The sequence below is a fragment of the Fusarium subglutinans genome, assembly GCF_013396075.1.
Source record: "Fusarium subglutinans strain NRRL 66333 chromosome Unknown NRRL66333_c0000060, whole genome shotgun sequence".
Classification (NCBI taxonomy): domain Eukaryota; kingdom Fungi; phylum Ascomycota; class Sordariomycetes; order Hypocreales; family Nectriaceae; genus Fusarium; species Fusarium subglutinans.
This window is the reverse complement of record NW_023502123.1, coordinates 34,814-46,607: the sequence shown is the minus strand read 5'-3', so window position 1 is coordinate 46,607 and position 11,794 is coordinate 34,814. Positions and strand designations below refer to the sequence as shown.

At 49.0% G+C, this 11,794-nt stretch overlaps 5 protein-coding genes across 5 annotated transcripts; 3 read left to right on the top strand and 2 right to left on the bottom strand.

Annotated features, from left to right (window-relative positions):
• Window positions 1-1,084: 1,084 nt before the first annotated feature.
• On the top strand, window positions 1,085-3,349 carry FSUBG_5920 (uncharacterized protein; the record flags this gene model as incomplete). Its single annotated transcript, XM_036684069.1, has 1 exon — window positions 1,085-3,349. The coding sequence occupies one exon, from the start codon at window positions 1,085-1,087 to the stop codon at window positions 3,347-3,349; it is 2,265 nt and encodes a 754-aa protein (XP_036538493.1).
• A 765-nt stretch (window positions 3,350-4,114) lies between these two features.
• FSUBG_5919 (uncharacterized protein) lies at window positions 4,115-5,234 on the top strand (the record flags this gene model as incomplete). Its single annotated transcript, XM_036684067.1, has 2 exons — window positions 4,115-4,219; window positions 4,275-5,234. The coding sequence occupies 2 exons, from the start codon at window positions 4,115-4,117 to the stop codon at window positions 5,232-5,234; spliced, it is 1,065 nt and encodes a 354-aa protein (XP_036538492.1).
• Window positions 5,235-6,193: 959 nt separating this feature from the next.
• FSUBG_5918 (uncharacterized protein) lies at window positions 6,194-6,427 on the bottom strand (the record flags this gene model as incomplete). The annotated part of the gene is made up of 1 exon (XM_036684066.1): window positions 6,194-6,427. One exon carries the CDS (start codon window positions 6,425-6,427, stop codon window positions 6,194-6,196), a length of 234 nt encoding a protein of 77 aa, XP_036538491.1.
• Window positions 6,428-6,745: 318 nt separating this feature from the next.
• Window positions 6,746-7,753, top strand: FSUBG_5917 (uncharacterized protein; the record flags this gene model as incomplete). The annotated part of the gene is made up of 1 exon (XM_036684065.1): window positions 6,746-7,753. One exon carries the CDS (start codon window positions 6,746-6,748, stop codon window positions 7,751-7,753), a length of 1,008 nt encoding a protein of 335 aa, XP_036538490.1.
• Window positions 7,754-8,248: 495 nt separating this feature from the next.
• On the bottom strand, window positions 8,249-10,324 carry FSUBG_5916 (uncharacterized protein; the record flags this gene model as incomplete). Its single annotated transcript, XM_036684064.1, has 1 exon — window positions 8,249-10,324. One exon carries the CDS (start codon window positions 10,322-10,324, stop codon window positions 8,249-8,251), a length of 2,076 nt encoding a protein of 691 aa, XP_036538489.1.
• Between the last annotated feature and the right edge of the window lie 1,470 nt (window positions 10,325-11,794).

Here is an 11,794-nt window from a genome sequence, read left to right as displayed (position 1 = left end):
ATCATCGATTCTCCAGAAAGAATATGCATTCACATTCACAGACGCGCACCATAGCCATAAATCACTTTCTACGAAACGCTAGCAAGAACAGAAAATCCAATCCTCTCTTGACTTAATACTATTAATATGCCCATGAGTCCTGGCATACCTACTTACCTTACCTAACGGAACCCTCAACAACCCCCTACTTACACTACAGCTGGACATTGACGCTCCAAGGCAGAGAAAACTCCATGGCACTAATACTGCTCCTTGATGGACTTCATCTGAAATCTCCCGTGGGAAACGAGAAGGGCCTCGTATAGCTACTTCAAAACAGCAACGAGAAGCCTCGTACGATTTGCAACAATGTCGGTCAAGGCCACATCCTTTTTGACAATAAGCACGAGATCGTCACCCCAGAATATCACCAAGCCAGTTTTCTTTGATTATACGAACTCATTGTCATGAATGGACTGGTAGTGATCATCCACGATGCCAATTCCTTTGTTCCCAACCAACAAGTGATCCCTGCTCCCAACCCCCCAACATCCAGACAAAGAATGATCAATCAGAATGGACACTGACAGCGACTGAGATGGCAATCCCAAAAGGAAATAGCTAGTACCTATCCGTTGAGTGACAAAGGGGAAGAAACTAACAATAGTCTAGTACTGCAAACATTCCCAAAGCTGCTGCGATAACATTGGCGCCAACTTCAACAAAGAGTCACCTGCTGATGCTCTGACGGCTACCAATTTGTTTCTATTCTTTCTTGATACGCTTTTGAAATGATCCCGTCGAGCTGTTCAAGAGCTTCAGATTCATAGCCATGGAATTATGAATGATGAGTGTTCTGGAGACGTCCCATCGCCACATGCAGCATCTCACGTCAACACTATACTACATTGTAAATAGCCACGATCAGACGAATCTGCGAGACTCTACTTGTTATTCTAGGTGTCCAGATTGTTGTAGTTTCTTTGTTCTCCTAGTACTGGCTTTCAAAAGATGTATAATACCCATCCTTGCTCCCACCAAGTCTGGGACCAACTAAACAGCAATACCAGTACTCATCCTCATTCTGTCCGCTCCAGCAAGCAAAATGGACTATCCTTCTGCCTTAGCTGATCTCATCGGCAAGCTTGCTGATTTCGTCGAAGAGTCTGATGATCCAATCAAAGAGCCTTCGGATCCGAAGGGTATCTTCGCACACGTCAAGTTCGGGGCCGCTGCTGGAGAGATCTTTGAGATCCCGGCAATGTTGTTTGACCGGAGACTTGAATGGGACACCAAGATCGTTGTTGCCGTCTCGGAAAGCAAAAAGTCAATGATGGACAAGAACCTGATGCCCAGAGTAGGCGAAATGGTACGGGCAGCTGTAAGGACTGGACAACCGGTCAGATCGGATGTGGTCGTCTATACGTACGCCGAGCTTTTCACTCTTCTCAAGAGCTTTCGAGACCCGGGTTTCTGGAACCAGGCTTCCCAAAACTTCTGTTTTCCGTTCACCCTGCTCATGATAGACGTGGAACCCGACTTCAGTGCGGAATTTGTCCTGGCACTGAACGCTGCGACCATCTTCACCAAAACATTCAATGACAATCAGCAGAACCCAAACACCACTTTGAGGCTGACAACCATGTCGTCTGATCCCATCCACCCATTCATCTTGAAGTTGTTCCAGCGATTTCACACAGTCCAGTTCTTTGAACTACCCGAATATGAAGACAACTACGCCCCCGAGCTAGTTTATTCGACGAACTTGAAGACAGCACTGCGCAACATCAAGAGGTGGATCAGGGATCACGACGACAATCGGAAAAACACCATCATCACGTTCTGCGGGGAGGATATCATGCCTGATGAATGGCGCGGAGACCGGTTCATCCAAGGGTTCAGGCAGGTCCAAGTGATCCACCCCGGGATTCTAAACCTCATCAAGGCCAGCAATGAAGATATGCTGGTTTCTTTTCCCGAGACCTTTGAAGCCGACTTCAAACTTGAGTTTTCTGGAAATCTGCACATAGTAGGAAGTCTTACGCGGAGACGACGTATCTTGGATCGACAGACAGGTCACGAGGTTGAAGCCACACTCAAGCTGTCGAAGCGAGAGCGAGAAGCCCAGATATCCGCGGCATCGTGGTTCGAGATGGATGACACGTCCGTACGGTTCTATGCACCCGATGATTACCTAACGTCTCCCCAATTCGATTTCCCTCGTCGCATGAAGTTTGCCTGTGAGCAGATTGACGGATTTGTCGCTGCATGGACGGATCTGGGAGACTGGCCTGATGAAACGTTCGATATTCTTCACCATGTCTTGAACATTGACAACGCGATGGCTGACGACAATATGGACACAATCCCTTCTGGCACAGCCGCCGACGATGGTATTGATTATTATAATATTAATGCTGCTCTCGATCGAACCTGGAAACGCTTGGAGGTCCAGGGCCTCATCGGGCTCAATTATACATTTGGTGCAGCCATCCCTGCCAACCGCGAAACGTTCTTCCACGACCTCAACCAAGTTACAAAGTACATTGGCAAGGCCGCACATGCCACGGCACTTGAATCTACGCCGAAACTCAGTCAGCTCAAGATGCACCTGCTTGCGGCTCTCTGGGTCGGTATGAAGCGACTCATCCAAGTCGACTGGCGAAACAACGGGAATACCAACCAAGAGGTTCGGAGTCTTATTGGCTTTAGCAGCACCGCCAAAATTGCTCGGTACGGCACCCTTTGGTCCAAGCTGGGCTTGATGGAGGCCCTCTGGGCGAAGCACGGTTCAGGCTTTTGTCCCAATAGCACTGCGTCACAAATTATTGATGGTCACATCTCAGCCTCCACGTTGGCGAGGTCAAATTGGATGAGTTATAGGCAGAACATATCCGCTTTGGCAGCCCGTGAAGGTGTCGCAATGCCTTCTGTCGATGGGTTCTTCCTCAGAGACTTTGAGATCAGGGAAGACGAGTACGACGCGCTGTGTCGGCACTTCATGCAAGCGTACTCGAACCAGGTCGCAATAGTCACGAAACGCGGCAACCGTTTGATTATAAACGACTTTGCATCTGGACAACGGCTGGATTACACCGCCGATGTTCTGAATCTGGTCGATTGGGCAGAGATCACTAAGAAGGAGGGAGGCTCTGCTGTGCTTGGGTTCTACACCGCAGCATCTCGTTACCCGCGGGGGGCCAGAACCAAGATCTCTGACTGGAACTGGATCCCCGATAGGCTCTGGGAAGAATGGGACAGGACTCTGAAAGCTGCTGTCCAGGTGGGAACAGAAGCCTTCAAGACGCAAGGGGCCATTGGCCAGCTGAGCCGGGCTCGCATATATCGCCTGAATCCCGACGAAGTTTGAGAGATCAGTGTGCTCTTTACTTCCATATGTAAGTATATTGTTCGTTGTTGGTGTACAGACTGTAAGGACTGGGTGTAAGGCCTTCCGGCAAGGGACGGTAGAGGCTTGATTTTGCGTCTGTCTGAAAGTTTATGTTTGTTATTTTACTTGGATAGTTCAGTGTAAGGCTAGTATTGTATTAGTCTTGGATATTTAGAAGTTCGCAGACAATAGTTTTTGATAGATTCCGAAATGAGTAGAGGGAGGACTGCTTGCATTGAATGGTGAAGACAAAGCTGTGATTTGGATGTGCGTTCGATTCTATTTCCATTCCTCAGGTCGCTTTTTGGCCAGTGCCGCCAGTCGAAGCTCAGCAAAGGCCTGGTTGCTCTAAGGGCGGTCACGTGATCTCTCGTTGTCGTCACTGCGCCGTCCGCTCTCGGCCTCAAGAAAGTTAGTAAACAACAAAAGATCGCCTGCGATAGCAGACATCTCAACACAACAACAATGGATCTGCAACTGGACACAGAAATACAAAGTGTTCTCAAATTAGTGCGCAGTTCTTTGCGCACAAATGGGACGCCTCTCGAAAATGCAATCCGAGAACTGAGAAGCGTCACTGAGTCAATCCAGAATGCAAGACACCTTCGCTACACTCAGCCGCTTCCTCATGAAAAGAATGGCAAAGATGTCTTTGAGGGAAAGAATCAGTCTCACCTTGAGGATATGATGCAGCGCCTCTAGAAGAGGCTCGATGAATTTCCAAACCGCAAACAGTTCAACAAGATGAAGCAGCAACTCAACGACAACACCAAATACATGAAGAGATTGAAGACAAAGTCGAAGAAAAGTCCCAAGCGCAGCAACAAGCTTCACAGCAATAAACTCCCGGTAAATTAAAAAAAGAAAGAGACATCCACAGTGCCATAGCTAATTCAGTCACCAGAAGCATCCTCAGAAGCCTGTGATTCCGGCACGAAAGGCGCTCACGCGCAAGCGTCACCACAAAAAGGATACCCTTGACACGGGGAAACGAAACAAACGTCTAGAGCGCACCAAGCGACAGCTTGAGAAAGAAAATGTTTCAGCGCTTTACGAAGCGAGTAAGCTGCGACAAGAGCTCCGAAAGGAGAAGAGGGCTCTAGCAAAAGAACGATCAGAGAGAGCTCGACAGAGTTTAGAGATCGGCCTACTCAGAGACGACAATATAGCCGCGCACAAGAACCTGAGTGAAAGCCAGGCTGCCCTAAAAGAAGCTCAAGAGCGATGTCGTGAGCTGGAGGCTTCTTTGCGATCACAGGACGAGACCATTTACGCAGCGCGAGATCAATACGCAGAAGAATCGCCCATCACCATAGACGGAAATTTTGATGAGGCCAGTGGTCTAGGTGATATGACTCCCTCAACGCCGTGCTCTCCTTTCGAGAACAAATCCAATGAGTATGGGCAACACATTGCTACGCCGCCGCCAAGCCAAAAACGTCGCTCTTCGATCACAGCTGCCGCAACACCACCAGAGACCCCAGCAGGTGGCCCTTCGAACAACACGACATGGCTCGCTGGCCATTTCCCTGTCATGGAAGACGAAAACTTTGATCTCGAGATGGAAGAGATCATGCTTGATCACTTGAAATCCATCAGAGTCTTCAGGCGATTCGAAGGATTTCTTACGGCTGGACATGAGAACTCGTGGTTCTGCATTGAAGATATTGCGAAGTATGGATACAGCTTCGGTTCTTGGAACGACAATATCTGCGAGAACGGAGAGCACGATGGTGTTCGTTGTAGGCAGGTCAAGGTTAAAGTCGTCGATTCGGAAAGACGGCTTTGCTTCAAACGTGATGACAGAGAGAGTCCAAGCTCCTGCCAGGGCGTGTGGAATGAAACTGGATGGGATGACTGGTAGTATGGCTGAGTTTTTCAGGGAGACTTGGAAGATATGTGATAAAGTTGAGATTTTGGGAGTTTTATGTACTGGTATATTGCTGTTGTTGAGAATGGGATGTTAGGTATGGTCATTTCAGGGGGATCACATAGTACGCCTACGACACCCGTAGCGACCTCCGCAGATGTATGCAGTACGACAGGTTCACAAGTACGGCGAGATCATTGCATCTGGGAGATAATCTAAACAAGACGCTGTAATTGCGGTCGCCATGTTTATGTCTAAATTAAAGTCAAACGCTATCCTGTTAAGATTGATATCTGATGCTCCTTAATCCGGGGCCTTCCTTGAACCCAGTTCACAGCGGCCATCTTGGAGTCTCATGGTCTTAACATAGGAGCACTGTCCGTCTTGTGATGAACACGCTGGTCTTGGCGTAGAGATCCGTCAGTCAAAGACTGGAGGACATTCCGCTGAACTCCTAAACCAGCTTAGGCGTCCTGAGGGTTCATCTTGTTCAGGGTCTTCGTTCCCATCGTCTATCTCCACAGCGACGTTTCGTAGCCCTTTCTTCGGAATCTGAGTTTCCGACGTATTTCCGCTTGCGGGCGCCCAGAGTCCAAGGGTAAGGTAGTGTACTGATAGTGATGCAAGTATCAAGTGGCTTGTCATACACCTGTCGCAGCTTCTCATAATACAATCCATTAAACCGCATTCGCCATTCGGCCCTTGAGTTGGGATACCATGGCCACTTCCGCTGTTCCGGGGTGACAGAATCCGGGGCTTTTGGAGCTGGATAAGAGACAGTAAGTATTGTGTTCAAGATCAGAGGCCATGGGGGTTCAACCGTTGTAACACCACATAAAGAAGTCAACAAGATAATCGAACATTTGCTTCCTCGGATGTGAAAGACTGATCTTGGACAGCCGTCTCCCCGTAAAAGACTCCATGATAGCTTGTGTTCTCTGGCGCATCTCCCACTAATTGACAGCGAAGTTCTTCCATCGAAGCCATTCTTCGAAGAGCAGGAACATGTAGCGACGTCTTTGCTGCGTATTTGGACGGTATCCGGGGAATTCGTTGAGCTTTGCAAACGGCTTCCTGCAGCTCCTTGGAGGTGTCTGGGGCGGGTTCTTAAGGTAATCTGCTGGTCGTGCTTCGGTTTCTCTTGGTTGGTTTGCGCTGATGCATTGGAAACACTGTCCCTCATCCATGATGAATAGCGATACGTAGATAAAGAAAGGAGAATACCTAATTCTGCGAAAGAAGATAAAAGCCTGGCCCGTTAGTTCAAATTTTTCTTTTGTGGTGAAAGTCAAGGGCCGGTATCAGTTGTTGACACTGCCCAGCACCTGGCAGCTGTCTGACAGTCGCACCTACCTCACACGCCAATCTTTCTTCCTTTCGAATTTCCCACTCAACTCAATAACAACAACAACAACAACAACAACAACAACACCACCAAACACTTTTGCGGTAAGACCTCAAGTTATCACCATATGACAGATGCTAACTCACACTAGACGAACACAATGCCAAAGAATACGAGACGAGGAAAGGGCGGTCATTCGTACCGCGCGGGTCCTTACGAAAGGCCGCAGGACGAGAGTGGTGGTCGTGGACGCGGTGGAGGACCCGGCCGAGGAGGCGATCGAGGCCGTGGTCGTGGGGCACTCAACGCCAACTCTGGTGGTCTTTGTGGAGGCTACTCATCATTCCAGGGTGGCGTCCAGGTTTATGGGGGTCAGGGTTACGGCTCTGGTTATGGTGGTCGTGGAGGCTATGCCCCATACCCGGCTGGAGGTCGCGGTCGTGGAGCTTGGGCTGGAGGTCACGGTCCTGTTGGCTTCCACCCATCTCAAGGAAGTGGTGGGGGTCCTGGAGCTGGACCTGGATGGCCCAACTTCTATGGAGACCCTGGTCGTGCTGCTGGCCCAGCATTTTGGGCTGGTGGTGCAATTGGCCAGGGCTTTTATGCAGCCGGGGGATATGATACCTATGGCCGGGAAGAAGGCTATTCCCACTTTTACAACTCTCAACAGTGGTATCCCCGACGGGATGAGGAGGATGGCTATGTTCATCAAGGAAATGAACAGGAGGCTCCCAGCTACGACGCCCGGGAGAATGAGGATATGGCCGAAGAGGCTCAGTCTGCGAGTCACGAGGTCACTCGCATTTGGGATATGTCAGTTGTTCCCCATGGTGAAGGCTTCTGCATGTACAACTCGCAGGCCGGGGGCAAGCAGGAAAATATCGTGGGTACGCTCTCCATTAGGGGGGAAATTTTCTGGGTGGCCTGTCTCGATGGATCGGACGAGTCGGTGGCGAATCTACACCAGATGCTGCCTTCTGGGCCCAAAACAGTCTCGGTTTTTGCTCACGGGCCAAAGGACATCCTTTCTCAGGAAGAATTGTCGAAAGTCAAGTTCGACGTCAACTCCATGAACGACCGCCTGAAGGATTGGCTCCCGGAGGGGAGGCCAGTCAGGACACATTCGTTGCTGGGGCCAGGCTGTACAAGGGTCTCCAGGGCCATATAGGATGAGGTTTTCGACACACCATCTACCATGGTAGAGAATAAGTGGTGAGTTATCACATATGGTGGGGCCTGCTAAAGTCTTCTCACCGGTCCATGGATGATGAAACCGTCGTATAGTTGGACACCAGACTAATTCTTGTTTTCCAGTCACCCCTCTACCTATTGGAAGCGTGTCGAGCCTGTACTTGCCCTCGGAGGCCCGAAGAGCACTTAAAACTATTGCTCCCACGTTGGCGGCTCTTTAGACGACTACAGCTGCCCGGATCGAAAGGCAGTAAGAATAAGAGTAGGCCAAAGGATGATATGGCTGAAGGGATGCCGGTCAGGCTTCCTGTAAAATCTTGTATACGGATGGAACTGGAATGAGTAATGGACTCGCAGTATGCTGCACAGATCTGAGTCTTTTATATTCACTTAAGAGAGGCATAGATAATTGTAATGGAATCCATGCAAGACTGGAAGCGATATCTTCAAACACCCCCTATATTGATGCTACTCATTTTTCATAAATCTCATCGCGATTCTTAGCCAACTTAAAGTTGGTTCGCAGCCCTCCAACACCCCCAGGCAACTCCGCATTCCAACGATCCCAAACCTCGGGCGGGATCCAATTCCAATCTTTGATGACAGTCCTCCCCCTCTCGCGAACAGCTCTCGTGTAAATACCTACAGCGTAGCCCCACTTGTCAGTCGAGATAGTCTCCCATTCGAAACTGTGCTGTACCTCGAAACTTGCTTCTATGCGTGTTTGAGAGACGAGATCCTTAATAATAACTTCGCCGTGCTCGACTGTGACGAGGGCAATTTGGTAGGTATAAGCTCTCAGTAGATGGGCCCAGACTTCCATGAATACATCGAATTCGATACCCTCTGGCTCCTCCTCGGTAAAAGGTAAAGTTTCGTTAACGATGTAACCGCACGTGTTCAGGACTTTAAGTAGCATTCTGCACCGCTCCATGACATGCTTTACTTCGTCCATGTAGACACGCACTTGTTTATCAATGATGTAAATCTCTGGTAGGAGCATAGAAAAGCGTGTTGCGCTTATCGCAGTCTTCATGAATCCAAGGCCCTTCATGATAGTACCAGTATGTGCGACATGCTTCAAGAGACCAATTCGGGCTGCGTCATTGGTTTCATTGACCTCAGGGGCTACTTTATAGACAAACGCAAAGCAGTTCGTGTTACTCCCCGAAATTATCGCCGCCATTTGCGTTTTCGCTGTGTTAATCATGTCGTTCTTGGACTTGATGCTCAGAAACAGCGCGAGGCGGTGGTCGTAGTCGACAAGGGGGAGAATAGTGTAGAAAGCCTCGTGTGTTTCCTTGGGGAGAGCCAATGACAACCCTAATGTCGACTTGTAATCATTTTGAAGGATCCCTTGCTGAATTAGTCGTTGCCTAATGTCGATAGCGATCTGAGACTCTTCTCCTCTGGGATCGAAAAGACGCGTGACGTTGGAGATACCGAGAGGCCAGTTGTCGAACTCGCTCAGAGCTGCCAAAAAGCCCCCAATCTGGTCATCCGCAAATCTCATGCGTCGACGGCTTTTATTAGCCCCATAGCAGAATCCTGGCTGTGTGTATATATTTGTGCTCTCTCCGCTGAATCGGTGCACCCAGCTCATCTGCTGCTTTTCCTCGGACTTTGAGCATTCTGTGGTGACGGTGATGGGCTGTCGTGTCTCGAGGTCGAAGATCAGCCGGCGACGGTTCGTGCTCGTTATGAGGTGAGGCTTGCCTGCGTCAGGAATCCTTTCGGCAGTTTTGAAGTCAAGGTTAATGAAAAGGGTCCGTCGAGGTTTTATTGCAGAGTCTAGATCCTGCTGATGATGTTGGTAGCACCGATCCCAGGATTCATCAAGTCTCGCCGGTCTTCGGAAGCTGATACAAGTGTGAATGCCTTGAGGGGCGACTTTTTCGACCCATCTCATCATTTCTGACGTTGCACTTTTGTTCTTTGAGTCTGATATGACTCGTCCCCCATTTCGCGGCATAGATGGCAGCACATATTCTCGGAGGGGTTCCTTAGCCGTGGGCCAATAGTCCCAGATGGCTTTGGTCATATCGTGAAGGCCTTCCCATGACATTGTCATAAGCCGCATACGGGCACTGGATGTACTGTGTCTTTTGATCATGGTAGTCCACGCTATCAGTGCGAGAGCGTACTCGGCCGAGTAATCAGGGTCTGCCTCAATAATGACAACAACAGCACCGTCGTTCTTGCCAACGTCTGGAAGGTACCAACCATTCTCCCGACGAGCAATCTTTATCATATTTGTTGCTTCGACATAGTCCATCGTTCTGATGCTCTTCGCGGTTTGTGTGGTGTGACGCAGGGTGGCCCTCAACTTCTCTCGTTCCTTGAAGACTTGATCCTTCTTTGTCGCATTTGTGATATGGATGATATCCGCATTAGATTTCGATCTGTAAAAAGAATCTTGTAGAAAGAGAGGAACTTTAATGGCCTTTGCAATTGCTGGTTGACCTTGTATGTGAGCAAACATGAAGGGGGGGTCTTTCATAAGCCATTTCGCCATATCACGAATGGTGTCTTTCCAAGGGTCGCCCATTTTGTACCGACTTGACTGTAAAAGATAATAATGAGTCGGAGAACTTGATCGTGTTTTCTACTAAGAATATCATGATATTAATTGAAAAGGGCGTGCAGTGGCGAGAATGGGAGCTGAAATGATGGTTCGGATAGCTGCATGGATGAAACAAAGAAAGCAAACGCCATGCACGGGTAGTGAGCAATCAACATGATTTCGTCGCTTTGGGCAAGTATGATCAAACAATTATCCCGGCCATTTGTTTGCAACGAAATGAACAGAAAGCGCCATGCCTGCACTGATATTGCTGCTACACAGAGGGCGCATCGAATGCAGCACGATCACAGTCTTTCTTATCATTTCCACACGCGACCAGAGCCATCATACTCGGACACACGAACCGGCAAAATTTCATCAGAGGCTCATACCAATCAAACTCATTGGAAACATTGAAACCATTCACATTTTATATTTATTTTATCCGCGAAGCCAAGGGAACTCGCTCTGCCGTGAATGAGTTCACGTCTATACGCCATTAAAATAGTCAAACAGTCTCGAGGATAGCAAACCACGCTCCATCAAACTTGAAACGAAGCTCACTGGATTTCATCCTGATCAGAAAAGAACTGCCAGGAAAAGGAGTCGGAGCCTCCGTCTGCAAGTGCGCTCTCTTCTCTGTTCATCTCGCCCCATTCTGGCTTCTGTGGACATAGCGAATATGAGCTGTCGCTTTCTCCACGTCGGAACCGTAGTTAAGTTGGCATTCTCAGCTGGTCGCGACGCCAGTCTTCAATTCGCGTGAGTGGATTGAACTGCCTTCAAGTCTATTTAATGTCTGATATCCCGGGGTTGTTTCGCAACTTACATAGTTCCAAAGTCTTTACCGATGATGATGGCAGCATCAAGTGGTTTATTCGCGGGCGTGTTGCATAAGTTTCGGATATTATTGTATGCGAAGTTAGGTATGGGGCGAGTTTCGGTGCAGCGAGAGAAAGGGTTTCCTTCAAGCTTAAGTCCTACCAGCAGGCTCCCATTATAAGTGTTGTACGGATCTTAGACTTCTGTTGACTGCGGTTTCATGTGTTCTTTTTCTTATTCCCGACTCACGAGGCTGCCCATGTCTTTGCCCGTCCGGTTGCCAGTGTACTCTCTGCCTTCTCACTGCTCGCCTCGCTTAGCACATCACTCGGAGCCATTCTAAGTGGCGAGTTTCATGTGCATAATGGTAGCTGTAGGGAGACCAGATAAAAGCGATGTAGAGCTAGCCTACAGCGTGAGACCACGTTGTTGGATCTGTCCGTTGGCTTAAGCGGGCCACATGGCTGATGAGGTTACGGACACCTGCAGTGCCTTTAGCGTAGCTTGCAGACTGAAGAGATCATTGGAAGGTTAGTCGTGGTGGTAGTGACAGTGACGGCGAACGTCGGTGAGAGGGGAGTTATCTTCAAAAGGAATACTTGAAAGGGTGTTCTATACCGCAAATTGTTTCCC